Consider the following 26,306-nt stretch of genomic DNA (forward strand, 5'->3'; position numbering starts at 1 on the left):
AGAATTCTAATACAAGTAACAGACAATCTACTTTTAAAATCAAGTCAGTATATAGTAAAGACTCTAAATAAGATTAAGAACCTCATTACTGGTGAGAAGCTCCTCTTATCATGGGTTATTATGTGTGAGAGATCACCCCCCCCCCCCTCTCCGACAGAATTCCTTTGCATATTATTTCCCATTCTCTCCTTTACAAATTAATATTTTTTATATTTTCAGCTCCATAAAAAATGTGTTAACCCTTTCGCAGCTACTGGCGTACATGTCTGCCTCGAATGTAGAAAGGCCAGACGGCTACAGGCATAGATGTACACCCAGTGGATGGGAAGTCCAGATGACTACAGGCATTCATGTACGCCCGGCTGGTGGGAAAGTCCAGATGGCTAATGGCATTAATATATGTCAGAGCTCGGGAGCAGGTAAACTTACATAATAGAACAGCTACTTGCTGTTGTCTGCATTTCTGACAAAAGTGTCATTATCTGGTCATGCTTTAGTTTTCACCTCCCCTGGGCCCTTTCTGCTTACAAGTCTAACATTCGGTCAGTCCTCTTTTTGCTTCTGGTGAGACGACAGCATTCATTTGTGTGGCCTTTGCCATGTGGGGGGAGAGCAAAGCCAATGCCGACACCAGGCAGAGGTGGTGACATAGCTATGCAGCCGAAAGAAAGAATCAACACGTTAAGTTGGTTGTGGACATGAACACATGTTGCTACATAGATACCAATTTCAGGCACAAGTTACGCATTCAACATAATGTCCATTGAGAGAGTGAGATAGAAATATATTCATTAGCTCTTATTACATCTAGCAGTAACAGTAACACCTATTGCACACTTGACAATGCAATTAAAGAGTCTGTAACAAGTTGTTAAGAAAACACAGCAGAACGAGAACAGCTGACCACTAGCAAAGAAGCAGGCCACATTTGGTCATAACGAACAGAACCTCACGTCATTGCTTCTCCAAAGCACTCAACTGAATGATTACTACTGTTTAGTGACATCCATGTATTAGATGTTCAAGACTTCTTGTAAACTCGCTGTTTGTCATTTCTGAAATGGCAACACCCAACTAACCATGACCTGCCACTTGTGAAACTTCATATTGGCTGCCTACCATCAATGACAGAGAGACTGAGGGTCTTCCAACTCCCGTACATCTTGCGGTGCTTATCGCACTAGCATCATTGGCACTTCTGGGTGAGAAGGTCATCTGGCGCCTCTGTTCCTGATCATCGCTGCAGGCATTTTCAGATGACAGGTCCTAGCTGTCTTGTGGGGCCAGGATCTGCTGACTACACAACTTCTGTACACAGCAGTACATTCCGATTGGTCTCCACAGTCACCGTCATCTTCTGGAGGGGGAAGGGATGGAGGATGCTCTAACACAGTGTTAGGGCATAATCTCATGCTACTGCTTCACCTGCAGGCTACAGACATCAGTACACAAGCCTTTAGCTGAACTGCTAAAGCAGCAGCCTAGCCAGTCAAGCTGACAACAGATGTCAGCGGAATTTCAACAGATGTCAGCAGAATTTCACTGTCATCAGTACGAGGCGTCAGCCGAGGTTGACTAGAAGACACAGAACTATAAATTCAAATAAATTAATACTGACTTGCTAAGCATGTTTTACTAGTGCTGAAAGATGCTCTACAGATTACATAACACCATCCTGACGACATAGGTGTGTCCCTGCTCAGCACCCCTACACTGCTTACAAGCGAGCACTACTGGGCTTAGTATCTTACTGAACTGGAGAGCACACGCAGGAGTGGCCTCCTACCTCAATGTAAAGGGTGGAGGGGGAGACGGTAGGGAAGCAGCAGAAAATTGTGAAGCCATACTTTGTCTCAAATTTGTAACACATGTAATGATAGTTCAGACAAAATGATGTGATGTTATTATGACCCAGCTGCTGAAAATGCTACGACTCCATGAGGTGTTGGCAATATATCCATTTTAAGTGAGTAGTAGAAGTGTGACCAACTGCACTATGTGATCAAAAGTATCCGGACACCTGGCTGAAAACGACTTACAAGTTTGTGGCGCCCTCCATCGGTAAAGCTAGAATTCAATATGGTGTTGGCCCACCCTTAGCCTTGATGACGGCTTCCACTCTCGCAGGTATATTTTCAATCGAGTCCTGGAAGGTTTCTTGGGGAATGGCAGCCCATTCTTCATGTTGTGCTGTACTGAGGAGTGGTATCAATGTCGGTTGGTGAGGCCTGGCACGAAGTCGGCATTCCAAAACATCCCAAAGGTGTTCTATAGGATTCAGGTCAGGACTCTGTGCAGGCTGTGCATTGTGAACAGGTGCTCGATCAGGTGGAAAGATGCAATCACCATTCCCGAATTGCTCTTCAACAGTGAGAAGCAAGAAGGTGCTTAAAACATCAATGTAGGCCTGTGCTGTGATAGTGCCACACAAAACAACAAGGGGTGCACATACCCTCCATAAGAAACACGACCACAGCATAACACCACCATCTCCGAATTTTACTGTCGGCACTACACATGCTTGCAGATGATGTTCACTGGGCATTTGCTGTACCTACACCCTGCCATCAGATCGCCACATTGTGTACCGTGATTCATCACTCCACACAACTTTTTCCACTGTTCAGTCATCCAATGTTTACAATCTTTACACCAAGCGATACATTTTTGGCATTCACTGGCGTGATGTGTGGCTTATGAGCTGCTGCTCGACCATGAAATCCAAGTTTTCTCACCTCCCGCCTAATTGTCATACTACTTGCAGTGGACCCTGATGCAGTTTGGAATTCCTGTGTGATAGTATGGATAGATGTCTGCCTATTACACATTATGACCCTCTTCAACTGTTGGTGGTCTCTGTCAGTCAACAGACAAGGTCGGCCTGTACGCTTTTGTGCTGTATGTGTCCCTTCACGTTTCCACTTTACTATCACATGGGAAACAGTGGATCTTGGGATGTTCAGGAGTGTGGAAATCTCGCATGCAGACGTACGACACAAGTGACACATAATCACCTGACCATGTTCGAAGTCGTCAGTTCTGCGGAGCGCCCCATTCTGCTCTCTCACGATGTCTAATGACTACTGATGTCACTGATATGGAGTACCTGGCTGTTGGTGGCAGCACAGTGCACCTAATATGAAAAATGTATGTTCTTGGGGGTGTCCAGATACTTTTGATCACACAGTGTATATTTTTAAAATGTGGTTTGTCACTGTAATGTGATGCTTTCACAGTTCATATTGTATTAAGAGTCTTTAGACAAGAGTAAGGAAGGTTATGACTTAACGTACTGCTGGGTTTAAGGTCCAGCGTAAGTATAGGAAATTGGTTGTAGCCTTTTCAAAGAAGCTGTCCCTTGAATTTGTTTTAAGGGGACCACACCCTGCCTATCTAACCCATGATAATTTAGGCAATTATTTGACCCATTTCTGAAAAAACTATCTGATGCAGGACCTTAATATTTTTACTGTATGTTACATGATGATAATAGAGTCAACTGTACTAAAATCTATTTTATCCATTTAATATTTTTAAGAAATACTTTTTTAAATTTATCAAAAAAAATATTAAGTTTTTTTCTGCAGGAAATATTTTTTTGTGAACTTCCTAATGGGGGAATATTAATGAATGTAGTACCAGAGGTGGCTTTTTATGTTATTCAGATTCTCTGAAAATTTCATTCATTTATCTATGATAGTTTCTGATATAACGGGGCATATGTACTGGAAATTTTAGTTTGCGGGAAATTGACTTTAAAGAAAAAACTTTTGAAATTTGGTACTTACAGTTAATTAAAACTGTTCTGCTGCATATGATGGCCCTTCTTTGGCCTCTAGTCGGTCTCCCAGTTTCTTTTTCACCCTCCTGGATGTTTGTCTTGCTTTCTTGGCCATATTAGATGCAGACCTGTCTGCATTGCCTATCCTCATTTTATCACAATGTTGCACCCCAGTGATCATATTCCCAGATTTTTCAGTACCCAACATTACCACACTTGAATGTAATAACAGCATCATGAACTCCTAGTTTCATTGTATGCATGCCTACAAATACAGTTTTACGAAGGTGGTTCCAAATTATGCTGTTGAAACATTCATTTGGGTTCTGTGTCTGCCTATGCAGACATTTCCTTAGAAGGTCAGGATGAGTCAAGTCTCTGGAAATAGGTTTAATTGCTGTAATAACAGCAGCAGGAAGAGAATGCTGGTGAGAATAAGATTCTCCTGTTGCCTGAGCCCTATCATATTTGCACCACGAATTTTCTCCTGATGGACACAATCCATGACATGGCTTATCATCAGTAGAGGACTTATGGAAGAATATGGGCCAAACATCTCTCTTCATTGCCTCCAGATTTTCTTTATTTCTCCTAATTGCCTGCCCATAGTATACCTGCAAGTTTTCTATTTCAGTTTTAGTTAACCGACCCTGTCCGATCAACAATTTTCCATCTTCTAATTTTCTTCCTCTCATATCAACAGTTTTTCAGCCTTATTCCCAAACGTTTTTGAACATGGCCGACAAATTCTGTTTTGCTAATAATGGTATCTCCATATTGCTTAGAGTTCACCACATTGTTATATGCCTTACTGTCACCATCGCCCAAATATTTGGTGTACCGGGGAACGGCCATGGGAACCAGGATGGCTCCATCCTATGCTAACCTCTTCATGGGCCGCATGGAGGAGGCTTTCCTGAAGACCCAACAGCTGCTTCCCCTGGCCTGGTATAGGTTTATAGATGACATGTTTGTGGTCTGGACTCATGGTGAAGAAACACTCCTTAATTTCCTCCATAACCTCAACTCCTTTTCGAATCTGAATTTCACCTGGTCCTTCTCCAAAACCCAAGCCACCTTCCTGGATGTTGACCTTCATCTTGTTTAAGCTCACATCCACACCTCTGTCCATATCAAACCCACAAACAAACAACAGTACCTTCACTTTAATAGCTGCCATCCATTCCACATCAAACGTTCCCTTCCCTACAGCCTAGGTATTCGTGGCAAACGTATCTGCTCCAGTGATGAATCCCTCAACAATTACACCAATAACCTGACCAGTGCTTTCCTCTCCCACAACTATCCTGCAGACCTTGTCCACAAACAGATCTCCCGAGCAATACATTCCTCCCCGTCTAACAACAATGTTCCTACCCCCAGACCACACAGAAGCATCCCCCTTGTCACCCAATATTATCCTGGCCTCTAATACATCAACAAATTACTCCGCCAGGGATATGACTTTCTCAAGTCAACCCCTGAAATGAGATCATCCCTTGACAAAATTCTCCCCGCACCACCCAGAGTTGCCTTTCGTCGCCCCCCTAACCTCCGTAACATCCTGTTAAACCCTACAATATTCCCAGACTACCTTCTCTACCCAGCGGTTCCTACCCCTGTAACCGACCCCGCTGCAAAACCTGCCCCATGCATCCCCCCACAACCACCTACTCCAGCCCTGCTACTGGTAAAACATACACAATTCAGGGCAGGGCCACGTGTGAAACTACACGTCATTTATCAGCTGACATGCCTGCACTGCACAGCCTTTTACATCGGTATGACAACAACTAAACTGGCTGAGCGCATGAATTGACACAGATGAACTGTCCGCCTAGGAGATGTCCAATACCCAGTAGCGGAGCATGCCTCCAGCATAATTCTAGGGACCTAGGAATCTGCTACACCGTATGTGCCATTTGGCTTCTTCCACCCAACACCAGTCCCTCTGAACTGCGGAGATGGGAACTTGCACTCCAACACATCCTTTCATCCCGCCATCCCCCTGGACTGAACCTACGTTAAACAACCTCACTCCCATTTACTCTTTAGTCTTCTCCTCTTTCCCTTTCCTCTTTAGCCATTCACGCATCTTTTCATCCTACATAGTTGTGTTTATCTTTATACTGTATACCTCTTTACTTCTGTATGCATCCTCTTTGGTTTGAAGCTGGCACAGTACTTCCAGTAGAATATCTTTGGCTTCCCTCTGACAACCATGCCTCCATCCTTGCTACTCTCCCTGTTTTCCTTTCCCTGTTGCTCATAACCTGGGTTGTGAGTAACTGAATCCACTTTCCCTTCTTCCCTTTCTTTCCCCTCTCTCCTCCCTGATGAAGGAACATCTGTTCTGAAAGCTAGGAACATAAATTTTTAGTTCTGTTTTTTGCGTATCTATCGGCTGTACTGAGCTAAGTACTGGCCAGCCCCTCTATATCTTTGTTAGAGATATAAATATAAAAAGACTGGCATACTTTGCTTATTTTCATTCTATTAAGTCATATGTCATCATATTCTGGAGTAACTCATCAAACCTAGAACAAGTTTTTATCAGGCAAAAGCATATAGTAAGGCTCATTTGTGGTGTAAATTCAAGAATATTATGTAGAAACTAGTTCTGGGAACTTTGTAATCTAACCACTGCTTCTCAGTATATTTACTACTTAATGAAATTTGTTGCAAGTAGTACATCTCTATTTCCAAGCAATGGCTCACTGCATGCAGAAAATAAAGACAAAATAGAACCACAATTATGAGAACAACAACAAGGATTTCGGACAGGAATATCTATTAGAGATGCCATTTTTACAGCAAAATAGGTAGCAGAAAAGAAATGGGAATTTAGCAGACATCATAGTTGCATTCCTAGAGATACAAATGGCTTCAGACACTGTTAAACGGGAAGAGAAATGACTAAGTCTGCATAGACTAGAACTGTCAAAACGACTGCAACTCTGGGGGGGGGGGGGGGGGGGGGGAGAACAGAATGGTTATCCAGATAATGAGATGGTATGGGAAGAAAATGATCAGAAATTGGAAGCACAACTAAATAACTGCCAGATGGTATCTGAAGAAGCAGGCATGGAAATAAGCTTAATAAATGTGAGGTAATGAAAATCAGCATGAAAAATGAAAAAAGACTTACGTAAGTTGTAACTGCAAAATTATTAAAGAAGAGGCACTTTAAAATTTCCAAGAAATAAGTTAACCAGAAAAGGAAAAACCAAGGAAGAAATTTCTGACAGGATAGAAAATTGTTCAAAGTTTTATTATTGTGTATCAGACATAAACAGTAAAACGAAAATGGCTGCCAACACAAAGTTTATGATAGACAAATCACATTATCTATCAGTTTTGACATATGGATCAGAATGTTGGGCATGGACAAAGAAAGATGTGGGTAGAATACAATTGACAAAGATGCACTTTATATAAGGGATCCTGGGTAAGACGAGACGGGAAAGGATAAGAAATGAAAAAATAGAAAACACACTTCAGATGAGCCCCCTGAACGAAATTAAGGAAATTGGTTGGTTGGTTGATCTGGAGGAGGGGACCAAACAACGAGGGCATCAGTCCCCTCGGGATTAGGGATTGTTGGGGCAGGAAGCCGGCCAAGCCCTTTCGAAGGAACCACCTTGGCATTTGCCTGAAGCGATTTAGGGAAATCATGGAAAATCTAAATCAGGATAGGCTGTGTCAAGAATAAGATACAAAGAGAATAGTATGGCAGCAATCATGTTGTAGAGCTTGGTGGCCTATAATTTGGATAATGTATGTGATATTTTATTCCTTGATGTCTGCTGCCTTAGAAAAAATGTTGATCACAAATTTTAGTAGGATTGGGGTGGGGGGGGGGGGGGGTGGGGGTGGGGGTGGGGGGGTGGGGGTAGGGGTAGGGGTGGTGGTGGTGTACTTTTGTTTCTCCACTACTTTGTAGACTTGTATTTAGTATTATAAAAACTTGCTGTTTTTTAAAAGCTAACAATTCAATATCAATCATTATATGATACTGTCAACTCCATTTTATGGTGTTTTCAAATGCGTGATATTTACTAGTTTTATTTTATTAAAAAACAGCATTTTCACTCGAATTTTCTTACCTGATCACCACCCATGTATTCAGGCTGAGTTTTGACTTGAACAAACTTGGGCCGATGTTTCAGCACTCGACAATGTTTTGATGGCGTTCTTTTAGATTCCTCACGTTCTCTGAATTCTTTGATTTTCTTGGGCCATTTTTTTGAAATAAGAGCCCCATCTTCCCAAGTAGCCTCTGAATATGGCAAACTCTCCCATTTTATGAAATAATCTGGGTGTGTTCCTTCTGGCTTCTGAAACTCAGCTAAAGTATAAAACAACATAGGCTTTAAATAAGAAGTTTGCAGGTAAAAAATTTACATTTTGGAAGCTACAATATTCAATAATTTTGCATGCTTAGAGACCACGGTTGTCTTCACTTGTCAATGATCCACAGAATTCTATCTCATTATATGTTTCTACTGTCTCTTTCCATCTGAAACAATTATATAATGCCAATAACGGTTGTATCATTCTTGGCAAGAGCTTACGGGGCATTTAATACTAATGGTGCACGTACCAGTAGCAACAAAATCAACTAACCATTCAAATTTTCAATCTTAACAACAAGGCATTAATGCAGTGTCTTCCACCATTCAATAACACTAATGTAATGAATTAATTTCACTGAAATGAAGTGAATGAGATTGATGGGAATGAAATCAGTGAAATATATAATGAGACTTTCTGGCAGATTTAAACTGTATGTGGGACTGGGACTCGAACCTGGAAACTTTGCCATTTGCAGGCAAGTGCTCTACACACTGCTCTATCCCAGCACTATTCACGACCGTTCCTAACAGCTTTCACTTCTGCCAGTGCCTCCTCTCTTACCTCCAAAACTTCACAGAAGTTCTCCTGCATATTTTGTGAGACTAGCACTCCTGGAAGAAAGGATTTTGTGGAGACATGGCTTAGCCAGAGCCTGGGGGATTGTTCCCATAATGAATTTACAGTTGTGATGGCGGGCCGGGAGTCGTCAGTCAGGAGAACACTTGCACACAGAAACCAAAAGTCCCCCAGGTTCCAGTCTCGGTTCAGCAGACAGTATTACTCTGCCACGAAGTTTCAAATCGGAGCACGCACCACTGCAGAGTGAAAATTCATTCCGCATATAAAGAGACATTAGGGGTAGTAATGTCATATCTCAAGAAGGAACTATATTATATTTAGCTCTGGGCAGGAGCATGTAGAAGAACTGTGCCTCAAATTTAGTTAACCAAGCACGAGATAGATACGTAGCTAACATAACAGTTCATCATGGAAGGGACCCTTCATGGTATACAGTCTCTGTTAAGAAACAGTAAATACTGTACAATATGAATGAACGTATATAGATACAGATAGAGAGATACTAAAGAAAACACATTTGCCTGTCAAAAGGAGAAGCCTTTAACGACTACCATAAGAAAAGGCAGTCAGTGACCAAGATAATGTCCCAACACTTATGGACGACACAGAAACTGAAATTAAAGAAAGCAAAGCAAAAGCAGAAGCACTGGTGTTTTCAAATGATCCATGAAAACTGAAAACCGCAGAAGGATTATAAATTTAACAAAGGCTCAGGATCAGGTGGATCTCTACCAGATTCTTTACCAAATTTGGAACAGAGTTTGACCTTGTCTTAAGCACAATATACTCTAGATTTCTCAAACAAAAAGCAATGGCAGTGATTAAAAAATGCAAAGGTCACACCCGTCAACAAGAAGTGTAGCAGAACTGCCCTACAAAACTACTGTACAATAGGTTTGATATACATTAATTGTACAATGTTAAAACATATTCTGAATGCAAACACTGTCACATATATAAAATATCTTGTTTTTAGTTTTAGAACTTCAGTTTTGTTTATCCTGTTTGAGATTACTTTTACATCTGTAATACTGTTTTCATATTTCTTGTTTCCTATGAACTCCACACATTAATTTACTTTCTGCTCTGTTCCAGGTTTTAGTTATATTTGCACTTCTATACCCAACTTTATTTTACGTAACTCTTCTTTCAACATCACTTATCTGTTTTGGCCCATAGTTCTGCATGTTCTTGCTTCTACATAAAATTAGTAGAAGTAGAATTCTATTTTATTTTATTTTATTTTAAGAAATGCTACGGCATAGAAATAGACCCAGAGCTAGTCCCATTATTCCTTTATCCTACTACTTCCAACATTCTTTCACTGGGGTCAGAATTCCACTGTCCTAACTGCTCATATATGGCAGAAGGGCCTCCAACACTCCTGCCAATGTGCACTACCGTGTCAGGGTCCTGAAGTTTAGTACGACATGCATACACAGTTAAGCAGAGTTATGCTCAAGGAAGTCTCTGCTTATGGCTGAGGGCTTCTAAATGTCTCTGCCTAAGATTTATTATATTTATTTTTGTTATGTGATTTGGTGGCACAGTGGTTAAGTGTCAGACTATGGATCCAAAAGTCTTGGGTTTGATCTATGATCAGTCCTATAACTTTGTCTCTCACTTATCATTTCTTTCACATCTGGGAATGTCTGTTACTGTGGAAATCTTTGCAGTGTTCAAACCAGCTTTCGGGCTGTCGACAGCTTTACCTTTTTCATGTACCACCATTTGAGTCATAACAGATATTTATTTAAACAAACTGTTCTGGATACAACATTCGAGATTTATTTCTTTAAATATTCTGAATTAACTACACTACACCATCTTAAGCCTGTTGCTACTTTCATGTATTTTTTTAAAAGTATTCACAGCCTGAGAACATTTTATCCTTCAGTATGTTCAATTCTTGCTTATGCCTTTACATCTCAGTTGTTTGAAACTTAACAAACAAGTGTGGAGCTCTGCTATCACTAGAAGTAACATTCAAAACATAATATTGACTTTTCAAAAGTAGTTTTATATCTTTTGGTGATAAAGGTGAGAAAAAGAAGAAAAAATGGCTCAAACAAGAGCAGGTGGAGACGTTTCTGTAGATAAACTGTAATTAAACACGAAGCAGGACACATCACATGAACAGAATTTAATACAAGCAGAATACATCAGATACAATGTAAAATCTGGACAACTGAGAATTTCCTTGTCACAAGAAGGCATTCAAGAGCACACTGCTCAGAAAGCGAATTCAGTGTGGTATTTACATCTGCGTGTAGACATACCTTACACTTCAACTTTCAATAACACCTGAATTAATATAGTTACTTTCTATGAAACATTTATAAGGACAGACTACTAGATATCAAGTAAAAGAAGTGCTAAGCAGTAGACAGGCATGTAGAAAAGGCATACAATTTCTTAGCTTTCAGACAATCAGACAAATTCCTTCTTCAGAGCTGCCCCAAACACACACACACACACACACACACACACACACACACAAAGTGTCTCAAGTTCTCTTTAGAAATACATTCTTCTATTATTCAATGGTAATAAAATAAATCATTGCAGTCAACATTTCAAGTAAGACTCTCTTCTCAGCTGAGGTTATTTGTCCCCCTGAAGTGCTGATGGTGAACCTGCCCGCCATTCAGTCAATGTGTATAGTCAGCAGGGATCTTGGGCGAGGAATCATGTATTCTTCCTGATACCTATGTGAACTGTTGTGGCCTTCAGTCCAAAGACTGATTTGATGCAGCTCTCCACACTAATCTATTCTCTGCAAACTTCTTAATCTTTGGATACATACTGCAACCTACACTCATTCAAACTTGCAGTCAACCAATACCTTCTTTTAATCAAGTTGTGCCATAAACTATTCTCCCCCCCCCCCTCCGTACAAATTCAATTCAGTATCTACAACTACATACATACTCAGCAAGCCACTGTATAGTACTTGGAGGTTGGTACACTGTACCACTAACTAGTCATTTCTGTTCCTGTTCCACTTGCAAATAGAGCAAGGGACAAATGACAGTCTATATTCCTCTGTACAAGTCCTATATTTCTTTATGTCTAATTCCATTGGGAATTGTGTGCACCACGACCGAATTATTGTCAATATATTTTGGATAATTGGCAGCAACAGCTGTACAGATTGAAATCCTTTATTTTACAAATTGATCTCGGTCACTGTGTGACCATCTTCAGTGCAGACTATTCAAACCTTGTAGGCTCAAATCATGACGACACAACATTTTCTATGAGGTGTAACATGTACTGGGATATTGTTATAATTACTTCCAACAGATATCTTCACTTTTGAAATTGCAGAAAAACCTTTCTTGTGACCTTAGCAGTTGCCGATCCAACACACAGTGAGCTCACTGTATGTTGGATACCGAGATATTTAATCGACATGTCTGTGTCAAGCAGCACACTACTAATGCTGTATTCGAACATTATGAGTTTGTTTTTCCTACTCGTCTGCTTGTAACTTACATTTTTCTACATTTAGAGCTAGCTGTCATTCATCGCGTCAACTAGCAATTTTGTCTACGTCATCTTGTATCCTTTTACAGTCACTCACGTCGACACCCTCCCATACAGCACAGCATCATTAGAAAATGGCTGCAGATTGTTGCTCGCCCTGTCTTCCAGATCATTTATGTTTAAAAACAAAGATGATGTAACTTACCAAATGAAAGCGTTGGTATCTTGATAGACACACAAACAAACACAAACACATACACAAAATTCAAGCTTTCGCAACCAACAGTTGCTTCATCAGGAAAGAGGGAAGGAGAGGGAAAGACGAAAGGATGGTGTCTATCAACATACCAACGCTTTCGTTTGGTAAGTTACATCATCTTTGTTTTTAGATATATTTTTCCCACATGGAATGTTTCCCTCTATTATATTCATATCATTAATTTGAACCCAACAATTATGTTTGTTATTGTCACTGTTGCATTTCGAAATCTTTTCTGTCATCTTACTTTCTCTTCTGTAGCACTACATATCAAAAGTTTCTATTTTTTTCTTTTCTGTATTTCATTTCTGTACAAAGCTTCACTCCAGACAAATATCTTCAGAAAGACTTCCTAAAACTTAAATTTATATTAGACATTAACAAATTTCTCTTTTTCAGAAATGCTTTTCTTGTTGTTGGGGGTCTGCTTATTATACCTTCTTGACTTTGGTCATTGTCAATTATTTAGCATCCCAAATAGCAAAACTCCTCTGCTACGTTTAGCATGTAACTTTGTAATGTAATATCCTCCATCTGCCCAATTCAATTCGACTACATTCTGTTACCCTCATTTTACTTTGGTTTTGATTGATCTTACAACCTCTTTTCAAGAGCCCTCCATTTCATTTGTACAACGTCATTGGCAGACATAAAAGTTCTTATTTATTTCCCTATGAACTTCAGTTTCCTTCCAAAATTTCTCCTTGATATCCTTTACTGCTTCTTAAAGATGCTCACAACTCGACTAACCTGATTGCTCACTATGCAGCTTCATATCTTTTGTTGTATGCCACTTCTATTTGGCGAGTCCCAATCAATCATAAAATACATACATCCAGGCTTTTTCACCAACACTCAAAATATGTGTTTGATATCTGTGAAATGTATGAGGAAATTTGGTATGCTACGATGCAAAGTTGATCACATGACTTCTCTTACATAATTCACAGTACATGAATATGTGATAAATGGGAAGGTGAAGTAAATCCAATGGGGAGGGAGGGGGAGAGAGAGAGAGAGAGAGAGAGAGAGAGAGAGAGAGAGCATATATATGTGTGTGTGTGTGTCAGATGTCTGGAAGAATGATTATTAATTACTGAAGTATAACTAACGCAATGCTCAGGAAGACCTACCTATAATCCTCTCCACATTATTATAACTTTTCAGAAGTTCACTCATAAGTTCCATTTGGCAATCAAAGTATTCAATGTCCTCAGGGGTTGCATGCTCTTTCCACATTGACAATTCTTCTTCGCGCTTAATATAGTTCTCTAGCTTTTTTATTCCTTTCACCTATAAAAAGAAGGTAGCAAATATAACCCTGTTGGAAAAACAAATATGGCACATACAGTGCAGCAAATTTAGGCAGCAACAATATTGTCAGATTTACATGAATTATTTCACATTATCAATATTATGATAAAGATAGATTGCTGCTCACCATAAAGATGACACATTGAGTTGGAGACAGGCACAATGAAAAACACTATTAAACACTGAGATTTCAGCCGTACCCACCCACCCTTCCACCGACACACGTGCGCGTGCGCACGCCCACACTCACACACACACACACACACACACACACACACACACACACACACACAAAGCGAGCACACCTTACACATGTAGCGAGAGTGGTCAGAGAAAGCGGTTATGTGTGCATAAGGTAGGCTTGCTTGTGTGAATGTGTGTGCATTTTCTATTCTGAAGAAGGCTTGAAACGAAAGCTCAATATGTAACAGTCTTTTCGTTGTGTCCGTCTGCAACTCAATGTGTCATCTTTATGGTGATTAGCAGTCTATCCTTTTCATAATATTGTTGATATTCCAACCTGGACTTTCCATTGTTTGATTTCAAATTGTGCCAGAAAACCAACATACCTTTTGACTTTTTAATGATTCTTCTGATTCCCATGTGTTATGAATATGCGACCAACCTTTCCATTTTATCAAGTACTGTAATTCACTATTCTCCAAATCAGTAGGATCAAAGTCTTTGTTGGGGTCACCATTCTCTTCCACAGCATATACAGTCGTCATATTGCCAGTAACTAGGTATGGAAAAAATAGCCATTATATTGATTACTACATCTGAATTTTAAGGCTGGATACTGATCTTTTTTTCGGAAAAGAGAACCTCAAGATATGCAATGCAAATTTTGTGGTTAGAGAACGCAATGTTATGAATTTAAATGATGACATACCTCCCTTTTTACCTCTCCTCCACGCCAACACTTTTTCAATAGTTTCAGCGTTGTCAGGTTCTGCTGGAACAACAGGCTCTGTCCAGTCAACTTCAACCAGATCTTCTGAATCTGTTTTCTCATCTTCAGTTTCTTCTTTGTAGCTTACACCAGTTGCTGCTCTTCTGTTGGTATGCCTGTACATATTACAACTTCAACTTAGAATACGGCAGGATATGAGGATTACAGACGAGTTTTTTTTAATTTGGTGACAATTTATCATTTCAAACAAAAATTACTCTTGTGGTAAATTACTGTTAGTACAGGTACACTGAATTATGAAATTTCTATAGTTCTAACTCTTCTTGTAATTCACTTTGTGCTAACTCTACTCATTCCTGTTATCCAGATCCTGCATAGAATGTAAGAGCTAACACAGTAAAATAGCACTTTATCATGATAAATAGACAAATAAGTACTAATGTAAAGCAAGGAAGATTAACTTAATTATTTCTTCTCCTACTAATTTTGCAGTCATGGGCCCAATCCCTGATAGGGATGGGGAATTTTCCTTGTTCTAGATCCTCCGTGACAGCCCCAAATCCACTCACTCTGCTGTCAAAGTGAGTATCAGGAATCTTTCCTGAGAATAAAAGGCAACCAGGGTGTGGGGCCCACCACACCATGCCCTCCTAGCACAGCAGCAAATAGAAAGGCTGCACTGTACCTGCAGTAAGGTCAATAGTCTGGTCGCAGGCTTGCAACACAGAATTTCTTTACCCACTCATTTTGAAGCTAATCAAACACACTTTCAGTGTCTTGACAGCAATTCAAAATTATTTTGATAAGGATATTTTATGCTTTTCCCGTAAGCTTTGCTCCTCTTGGGATTAGTAGTAAAGATTGCTTAAATAATTTTAATCAAATTTGCTTAAGATGTCTTTCATTATTGAAGACTGTAGTAATTTTTGAACTTGCCTTTGGTTCTCAGCATCTTCATCTGTATTAAAACTTGATTCATCCGAAGTCTCACTGTATTTCCTACGTGAAGACTTCTTTCCTTCAGGTTTATGACGCACGGGTCTTGTCTTTCCCTTCCTTGAAGGTGGTTTGCTCCTAGGAGGTGGCACGCCTTCATCTTCAGACTCTGAGGTATCAGAATTCCACGTATTGGAGCTGCAAAGAAAATCATTATGTTCAGAGGAACATTTAGTACTCCAACAATAAGAACAGTGAAGACTACACATGCTATTCATAAATGTGGAGATGATATTCTAAAAAAAGCTAAATAAGTACAAAAACTGAGAATACCAGCAATTATTTGTCAGGTCAGTTTACATTTCTGGGTTTACTGTTCTCTTAATATTTCACTATGATGATTGGTATGATTCAGGAAAGTCTACTTAAAGATAGCTGGCTTAAGATACGAAATACTTTCTCTCACTTATGACTCCAGGATTATAACCGAATGCATAGCCAGGCAATGAATACTTCAAATTCTCCAAATCAAGGCATTTGATTTTACAAGGAACAACAAAGTTTTTGCCAAATTACACAACAAAACTATCAACAGTCACCACCAGTGATGCTGGACAATTAACGACTTATACAACTTCTCATTTTCAACCTACTGCATATCATTATAAATAGGAAATGAAATACAGCAAGCCTTCAAATTATTACAGCTTAAATTGTTCCTAACACTGCAAAGGTGTGCCCTTTGTATTCTTGAAGCACACAATGCCATCTTGTTAAACTCTTATGGAGTGTTTGTGTATAACACATGCGTGCGAGCGAGAGAGAGAGAGAGAGAGAGAGAGAGAGAGAGAGAGAGAGAGAGAGCTGCCACGCATGGGTAAGAAAATTTGTCACACACTAACATTCATTGTTCTAACAATATTCTGCACAAAGGAAGAGAGTAACTTCGTACGAAAAAGTAAAAAAAGTACCATACTTTATTTTAATCTTTCACACTTACATGACTACTTTGCAATTCATACTGAAATGCATGGCAGGTGGTTCATCAAACCACCTTCAGACTATTTCTCTACCATTCCAGTTCCACATCTAAGTCACAAAGACTGAAGATTTCACTGAAAGCTTGTCATCTGAGCTCTCAAGTTAACTGTGCACAATCTCAACATGCCTGTTTCAGAGTTGCCAAGCAAATGATGAGCAGCTGCATCATAAAGATGACTAAGCATTACATATACTCAGAATTAACATACCGTAGCGCAATGGTTATACAAGCGGCACTTGACATACAGGTCACTGAATTATGTGAAAGACAAGAAAGATAGATCTTGCAAAAATCAGGAATATGTGGAACAGCAATGGGCAGCTAGAACTGTTGAAACCAGAAGCCAACAGATGTGCAGTGAGATACTTTATTCAGCTTGTCTAACTTAATACTTCTGGTCCTACCAGAACAATGAATAGTTCCCAGTGTGCGTACTTTGAAATACATACGAAAAAAAATAAAATAAATAAAATTACTGTCTTTCCTTAAATGCCGATGAATTTTGGGGCACATGTATGACCTGCTGTTGCTTACATCCTTTTCAGTGCACTACTGCTATAGACAGTATTAGCAAACAGCTGTCATTATCCCCAGTGGTATCTCGAACACATTCTACTCGCTCTTGTTTTCTGTGAGACTGGTTCTCCACAGCCTCCAGCTGGATAGCAGCTGAGGTACAGAAGTTGTCCTGCAGTATTCGTGTGGGATGCCCCACTCCTTAATTGTCAAATCACAGGCAGTCCACTACATGTATGCAATAGTACCTGTGCAAATACTGCAGACATATACACTCCTGGAAATGGAAAAAAAGAACACATTGACACCGGTGTGTCAGACCCACCATACTTGCTCCGGACACTGCGAGAGGGCTGTACAAGCAATGATCACACGCACGGCACAGCGGACACACCAGGAACCGCGGTGTTGGCCGTCGAATGGCGCTAGCTGCGCAGCATTTGTGCACCGCCGCCGTCAGTGTCAGCCAGTTTGCCGTGGCATACGGAGCTCCATCGCAGTCTTTAACACTGGTAGCATGCCGCGACAGCGTGGACGTGAACCGTACGTGCAGTTGACGGACTTTGAGCGAGGGTGTATAGTGGGCATGCGGGAGGCCGGGTGGACGTACCGCCGAATTGCTCAACACGTGGGGCGTGAGGTCTCCACAGTACATCGATGTTGTCGCCAGTGGTCGGCGGAAGGTGCACGTGCCCGTCGACCTGGGACCGGACCGCAGCGACGCACGGATGCACGCCAAGACCGTAGGATCCTACGCAGTGCCGTAGGGGACCGCACCGCCACTTCCCAGCAAATTAGGGACACTGTTGCTCCTGGGGTATCGGCGAGGACCATTCGCAACCGTCTCCATGAAGCTGGGCTATGGTCCCGCACACCGTTAGGCCGTCTTCCGCTCACGCCCCAACATCGTGCAGTCCGCCTCCAGTGGTGTCGCGACAGGCGTGAATGGAGGGACGAATGGAGACGTGTCGTCTTCAGCGATGAGAGTCGCTTCTGCCTTGGTGCCAATGATGGTCGTATGCGTGTTTGGCGCCGTGCAGGTGAGCGCCACAATCAGGACTGCATACGACCGAGGCACACAGGGCCAACACCTGGCATCATGGTGTGGGGAGCGATCTCCTACACTGGCCGTACACCACTGGTGATCGTCGAGGGGACACTGAATAGTGCATGGTACATCCAAACCGTCATCGAACCCATCGTTCTACCATTCCTAGACCGGCAAGGGAACTTGCTGTTCCAACAGGACAATGCACGTCCGCATGTATCCCGTGCCACCCAACGTGCTCTAGAAGGTGTAAGTCAACTACCCTGGCCAGCAAGATCTCCGGATCTGTCCCCCATTGAGCATGTTTGGGACTGGATGAAGCGTCGTCTCACGCGGTCTGCACGTCCAGCACGAACGCTGGTCCAACTGAGGCGCCAGGTGGAAATGGCATGGCAAGCCGTTCCACAGGACTACATCCAGCATCTCTACGATCGTCTCCATGGGAGAATAGCAGCCTGCATTGCTGCGAAAGGTGGATATACACTGTACTAGTGCCGACATTGTGCATGCTCTGTTGCCTGTGTCTATGTGCCTGTGGTTCTGTCAGTGTGATCATGTGATGTACCTGACCCCAGGAATGTGTCAATAAAGTTTCCCCTTCCTGGGACAATGAATTCACGGTGTTCTTATTTCAATTTCCAGGAGTGTATTTCTAAGTGGCAATTGTTCATATCAGGTGTTTCTTTTTTCCAATTCTGCACTCAGAAATATGGTGGCGATGCCCAAGATGGAAACAGATAGTGAAAATAGGAATACCATCATGGAGTAGATATAAATCAGAAGTTATTTAGCAAGGAAATGTACAAGCAAGCGAGTGGAGCAGGACACACTGACTAGATTTTTACGGTTTATGGTACTGTAACACAATACCAGAGGGAAGACTCCTACAACTCCGAACATCTTAGCTTGAAGTACATCTGGAGGAAAATATTTCATTTTTGTGGTTTCTATGGTACTGGAAATTGGGTTTGTCAACTGTCAAGTATTTTGTTATGGAGAACAAGGACCATCCTCCCTCAACTGTAGTTACTGTTTTGATGTATTTGCCATTGATTACAAAGCAACTACACCTTCATTTTTGGCTCCTAAAGCATTGTTATTGATGTCATACATTACCACAAGTATATTCTGTTAATGTACTCCAGCATCCTCTAGTATGGAAACTACAAGACTGTCAAGTTCAGAAGAATTTGCAGTGCATGAGAGCTGAAGCGTAAACACTACAAAAGGTGCCATGAAACTTCAAATGTTGGCATTATGCCATTATAACTATGAAACCCTGAGTGGTAAGTTCAGCCACTTGATGAATAGATTTTCTTTCTTCACACACCATGTCACCTTTCCCTCACAAACTGAGAGAGTTATGCCCTAGATTATTCTGTTAAGTTTTGGTAACTGTGAGTAGTATGTGTGGAGTATGTGTTGTGTCTGTGCAGCTGAGATGAGAGAGAGAAAGGATAAGGTGGAACTCTGCAACAAATGGTCACCAACTGTAATGTCCCCATCCCATGGATGAATCACCATACACAATATCACATGGCCCCCATCATGACACAGTGGGAACATTTGGAGTTTAACCCTGAATAGTGAAGCAAATTCTGGTGATCAGGAACTTTTCTCCATCACTCTCCTTGCCCTTACCGGTCCAACCCTGATGGTGAAAATTTCTTTCACCACCTCTAAGTTGAGTGCCCCTGTACAAATGTATGTTAGTGTGCTTGACTATAACGGTAGTATGCCTCTAATGAATATAAAGAAATTCATTTAAGGGAAATTCTTTTCGACAAGTTTCATGGAAATTAAAGTTTTTTTTTTATGAATGATTATTTTTAGAATGGAACAATCTAATTTTATAAATGAGTATGTACAATGCAGCATGGTAGAGACAAAACTACAGTAGACATGTTCCTACAACATACTTCTTTGAAGACCGTTTAACTGTAGACTTTTTCTTCCCCCTGTCACTGGAATCACTTTCAGCTGCATTTAATCTCTCAGGTTCCTTTCGGAAACGCCCTGATCTTCTTATTCCATATACATCTGGATTGTCTTCCCAGCACTGAAAAAGTAACAGATACATACACGTATACATATAAACACTCAACAGTCTCTAAATAAAACTTTTTGTATGCATATTGAAAAAACCAAATGAAAGTATTACATGATGTAAGAAAAAGCCCAAGGAAAAAGTATAAAACTATTGTTACCAGTCACAAATATTATTGTGCTGAAACTTGTTCATTTGTGATGGATTTCAGGCTCTGACCAACATAAGTAGTACATTGTCATTAATACAGAATGGCTAGTGCTTTGGAGTGACAATTCACATTTACAGTGGAAATTATGCCATTCCACTACAAATGTGGCAATAGAAAGTGCTAGTAGAATGTAAATAATTTTGTTGAGATGTTACCTTCGCTTCTAAATTACCATCATTTCAACACTGATTTGCAAATTTTATCACAAATCTTTCGGGACTGTAGGTTTTCAAATTCTGACTGGATTCATTTCTTCAAATGCTCAACAACATGAATTACGATTGAATAAAACTCATGTTTTAGTATTCCCCAGACTGAAAAATCCATGGGTGTGAAATTTAGGGATCATGGTGTTCATTCAATAGCACAGTACCCCAACAGCAATCCATTCATCACAATTTTCATTGAGAAAGTCTCACAATTACTCCATAAGGCAGGGGTGCTTGATCTTTTTGCCTCATAAACTTTTCCTTAACTGGCTGGAGATGCTCAATAAGCATACAACTTTCTAGTTCTAACAACCTGAAGCATATCTAGGTAATTTACAGGACTGAAAATACTGTTAAAAAATAATGCCTGATCACCCCGCTGGCGACAATCCCCACCCATACTCTCTCTTCAGGAGAATTTAACTCTGTCTCCATTGCTACATAATGATTTGTAGAATCCCAGTGGACACAGTTGTGACTGTTCATTCTGCCATTTGCCCTAAAATTCACTTTGGCTCTCCAAAGAATACTTCTGTAATAAGTGGGATTGGCTTCTTGTTGGACTGTGTACAACTCGCAGAATTCCATACACCTTTACAGATCACCACCATTTAGGCACTGAAGAGTGCAGTATGCATAAATTTCAGCCTTTTCTTAGTTCTTTGTAGACTTGTTTTTGCTATTCCATACTCTTTGGACACTTTTGTTTGGGATTTAGTCAGTGTCAGCAAACAGTATTACATGTTAAGATTCTCTTCTGTAGTAACAAACTTTAGTCTACCTGAACACGGAAGCTCCACTATCGATCCAGTCTCTTCAAATCTTCATTGAGACGGAGGTTGGATGCTTGGAAAATGTTCCACAAACTAATCAGAAACATTACTCTAATTTCCATGTTTCCACCTTATTTGTAATACAAATACACACTGTTCTGTGGTTGTCTTTCTATTCATTGTTTCTCAGGTAACAATAGACAACATAACTTCAAACTGCTAGTGTCAACTGACTTATGGGTACTATGCACTAGTCAACTTCACAACAGACTACCACTACACTAGGAGAAACAAAGTACAAGAATGGCTAGCGACAACTGACTTATGGCCTATTTCATAGGTACGGTAACTAGACAAACATTATCTGCACTGAGAGTGCCAGTTTTGCTCTAAATCAGCAGCATTTCTACATTAACAACAAGATTTTGTAAAAGTTAGTCATTACTGAATTGTATTGGACTCGGAGTGTATGCAGTGTGTGATGAGTTTGCAGACCTTGATATGGATCACAGATAAATAAATTAAATGGATCAAAATTTGTGATACATAGCCGTTCCATTAATAAAAAATTAGAACGAAGTGCAGATAAGAGAGAAGATAGGGAATAAATGAGAAATGGATAGCAGGATGAGGTATTGCAATCAGAAGTGCATAAACCTAATTTTCCACAAATTTACAGGAGACAAAAAGTTCAAATGACATCTTACTAAATTGTAATGGAAGAGTTTTCATTTTGTTTGCTCTGTGGTATAGTTTTATAAATTCCATTTGCACAGTTCTGTATATCACTCATCTCCTAAAACAGAAACTTTTTTAAGAATATGGTTTGAATGCCTTCAGTTGTGACTTGTACCTTTTCACCAAATCTATGGGGACTTATACCATTTTCAAAAATAATGCAAGTCTTTAAAATAAGAAAGTGACTGTACCTTACTGACACTATACTACATTAAAGAGAAGACGAACATTTTAAATTATTTTTATACTACTCACATCTGGAAGAAGCCTAATAACATCATGAAAAGCAGTCCAAAAACCACAAGCCAATAATGCTTTGAAATCCTCTGGTATGTACCTTTTTATGTAGGTTAAATTCATAATAGTGCTCTCGATACTTTGTTCAAACTTTCATTTTGGTGGACGCTAGCCTGATGGTGTTTTCTGGTGTGTCACCTGGGAGAGCATTCCTGATGACACCAGTTAATATTATGTTAAGGTAATGCAAATGGAATGCACCAGGAATTAGCGATTGCATAACAATAACATTTTTTCTTCTTCTAACTAGTGAGGAGGATCCCTAACTCAAAAAAGGCTTCAGTGTATTGTAATCAGTTTCTTTCATGACATGTCAATTCTTTTAAAGTCACATAGAATTTCCAAACTTTTCTTGCAAAGAAGATCCGCCACATTTTCTTCAGTAACTCTATCCACTTCATATTTTTTTTCCATAAGGTTCTTTCACCATGATCATTACATCATGGGTGTACCCTGCACATATTTCAGACAGGATCTAGTGACGTGGAAAGTACCTTTTTGTCAAAGTTTTTCCTGTATACTGGCTTTTGTACTATAATATCAAGAAAATGAGCTGCCTGGTGTATCTGATTTTTGAATCAGCATGTTTGTTTTTGTGCAGGTCTCTCTCTCTGTTGTTGTCATCAACAATACTAGAGAATGAACAAAGCAGTTTTAACAATAGTGATTACAAACTCCTTACTAATACCAAAACTGTTCATAAAATATGCTTTACAAATAAGAAGCATTTTGTCCACAGATTAATGGGTGATACTTGTGGGTTAAGAATCTCATTTTCTGCTTGTTTGTACCTCCTACTGTCTTTCTTTCTGCCTGCTTTGCCAGAGTGATGATAATGTTGGTGACATAAGCACAGTGGAGGCTCAATTACCCAGACCTCAGTTGTACAAGTTTGTGATAATCTGAATTGTCAACTGTGAGCAAATATCTTTGCAGTCTAGTCCATGCGTGCATGGACATGATGCTGGCATTACCTGCCTGCACCACCTCTGCCATCCCAATGGATCAAGGTATTATTGAAACATTAAAATGACTTTTTAGAAAACAACTATTACACTGACTGATACCTGTTAATGGAGATAACATAGAAGTCATCTTGTCAATTTTCAAGTACGAAAAAACTGTTTACATCAAATAACAATTACTAAATATTTTAAACAAAATTAAACTATAGTCACTGTCTTATTAAACTTTTGTTAGGTATTTCACAATTAAGGTTGCAGTATTTTAGTAATTTTAAGAAAATATGTATGTATGTATGAAGATGTGTCTCTAATCTCTTAATAAATACTGATTTTTGTTGATTTTAATAAGTTTAATTTGTTTTTGTTATTCTGAACATACATCTAGTGTTATCTTTTATTCCTGCAAAGATAACTATATGACAACATATGCAAGTGACAGTGATTATCTTTCTAGACTTAATACTATAAAAATTGCTCTTCTGCATACATTCGGTTGTCCAGATTTTTGAATAGTCAAATGACTCACATCTACAACAATCATCCACATTCCAAAATTCTCAAAGAATACTCTCCCTTTCATTGTCTGTGAAACATTCTTTACACCTAGATTTATGTTCATTCAATTCTTTGTATTGTTCGACTTGTACCTGAGTTCCACCAGTTTCAATTTTTTACTGCTTTCTGTTCAGTTTTATCTCTCACAGTTTCCCACTCACATCTGGCTTTTTCTTTCTTTGTTTTACTGTTGCGATTATTTGTCTAATTTTTTTATCATTCTGTAGTGAAAACTGGGATATTCTCTGAACATCAGAAGACATGAACTTAGTGAAGTACAGTAAAATAAATGTTTCCAGGCACACAAGTACAATCAAAATGAATGAGTTAGGAATATTGCTGTATGACATACTGATCCCCACAAAGGCAAAAGAAAGATGTCCTGTTAAAAATTACTTCCTGAAATTGAATTTTCTTGTTTGCTTGTTGACAGCTGTCACTATACTATTCATTCACTACTCATAGGCACTTCCAATGAACTTCTTATATTGAAGAATAAGGCTCTGTATTTACTCAAGTGAAACACCAATAAAGCACATGCTCACAACTTAACCAACAACAGTCTGGAATCAGACAACCTAATAATAATGGAGGGTCAGTAAAGACATACATCCCATAGCTCCATGGAATTTGGCAAGTGCAAAAACAACAGTAAAGGTAACAATGGCTACAAGTACATGTGAAACACTGTACTATATTTCTACTCATATCAGAAAACTGATGGATGGGTGGGAGGTTTCAAGTCACTTACACTGATTAGCCAAAACATTACGACATTGCCACTGTGAGGATGGATGCCATCTGGTGACACTGCAAACATGTGACTCAGTAATGAAAGTGTAAGAGGAGCAGAGATGAATGGACACTCATTTTAGTGACAATACAGACCACAAATTGGGAAATCCACCGACATACGAAACTTTGACAGCGGGCTGATTGTTATGGACCAGCACTAATGAAGCTGGTCAGCTGTTCACATGCCACTGTCGTGAGCAGCTGTGGAAGGTGGTTAAAGAGTGATGAAAACATCAGTACACGACAAGCAGTTGGACGTCTTTGGTTTTGAAATTGTTAGTTCATCGTTTTATTAACTATGCACGGGTGGGGCACAGGCAAATTAAAATGGACTTCTTAGTTTCTGGATAGAAAGAATTTCTTTGAATAGGATTATATAATATGTTCTCAAATTAAAATTAGCATTAAGGATGGACAAGTGAAATGAGCTTTTCTTTTGCACAAAAATATAATAAAAATCTGAGATGCTAGACTTGGACTTGAAATACATATTAAACTTGGATAATGAACAGGAATGTAGACAGAAACATTCTTGTTTAGTAATGTGTCCTTGTCGTTTAATCTGCTATCTGATTTTGAAACAAACTGTAAGTTGATACAGAAATGGAGGTTTTTTTAACACTATAATTTCACAGAGGAAGGCCACACAAAACCTTTCGACTGTATCGCCTACCTCTGAGCTGTTTCTCGATCTTGAGCTTCTCTTCGTTACCTGCTTAATGTCACTGGCTTCTTCCTTCTTGATGGTAACCTTCTCGCAACTAAAATCTTTTTCAGAGCCAGATTTCTCCGATTCTGACCCACTGCCACTACCTGAACCTGATTTTGATGACTGTGAACAACTAAAAGAGAAAAGTAATTTTTATTACCATTTTGTTGACATAAACAGATAATGTATTGCATAAATGAAATTATTTGACAGTTTAAAGCTTTACAGTTAGAGGCTTTACCTGTCCGATCTCGATCCAGACCCAGATTTAGATGAACCGGCACTACTTTTTGATTCATTTTCAGATGCTGACCCAGAATTCCTTTCAGACTCAGAAGCAGAGTCTTGTGGACTATCATTACCAGAGTCCTGCAGAGGAAACAAACATTAATTTTCTATGGCTTCCAACAAAATGTAGATATGTTTTAAACTTCCACTATGCTCTATACACAACAAACAAATAAAATTTTGAACACTGCATGTTTCACAACTATAAACAGGATGAATTAAGATGGGTTATAGGAAACAATGTGTCAATGTGTACCACTATATGACATTCACAAAGGACGCTCTTTTACAAGAAATGAAGCACTTGTGTCTAGTTCACAAGTTAATACAGGTAATTTATTTGTGAAGTGTTTCAGAGGTTCTGAACATTGATGTCAAGCCACGGAAATGCCATGCAAATAAAGCTCATAACACATATGAATTCAGTACACTTCTGCTAACCTGAAGCATCAAAGAAGCATTAGGTAAATTACAAATACAAACTTA

General features: G+C 39.6%; 1 protein-coding gene across 1 annotated transcript in view; it reads right to left on the minus strand.

The window, feature by feature from the left end:
• Positions 1–26,013, minus strand: part of LOC126088474 (chromodomain-helicase-DNA-binding protein 1) — an 82,000-nt gene extending 55,987 nt beyond the window's left edge. The window contains exons 1-9 of the mRNA XM_049906616.1: positions 25,987–26,013; positions 25,774–25,901; positions 25,497–25,665; positions 20,153–20,292; positions 15,628–15,825; positions 14,671–14,846; positions 14,348–14,517; positions 13,598–13,757; positions 7,888–8,129 (exon numbers count right to left, since the gene is read on the minus strand). Of these exons, the coding sequence (XP_049762573.1) occupies positions 7,888–8,129; positions 13,598–13,757; positions 14,348–14,517; positions 14,671–14,846; positions 15,628–15,825; positions 20,153–20,292; positions 25,497–25,665; positions 25,774–25,901; positions 25,987–26,013 (1,410 nt within the window). The remainder of the gene's footprint in view (positions 1–7,887; positions 8,130–13,597; positions 13,758–14,347; positions 14,518–14,670; positions 14,847–15,627; positions 15,826–20,152; positions 20,293–25,496; positions 25,666–25,773; positions 25,902–25,986) is intronic.
• Positions 26,014–26,306: the final 293 nt, after the last annotated feature.

Source organism: Schistocerca cancellata, chromosome 6 (assembly GCF_023864275.1).
Source record: "Schistocerca cancellata isolate TAMUIC-IGC-003103 chromosome 6, iqSchCanc2.1, whole genome shotgun sequence".
In the NCBI taxonomy this organism is placed as follows: domain Eukaryota; kingdom Metazoa; phylum Arthropoda; class Insecta; order Orthoptera; family Acrididae; genus Schistocerca; species Schistocerca cancellata.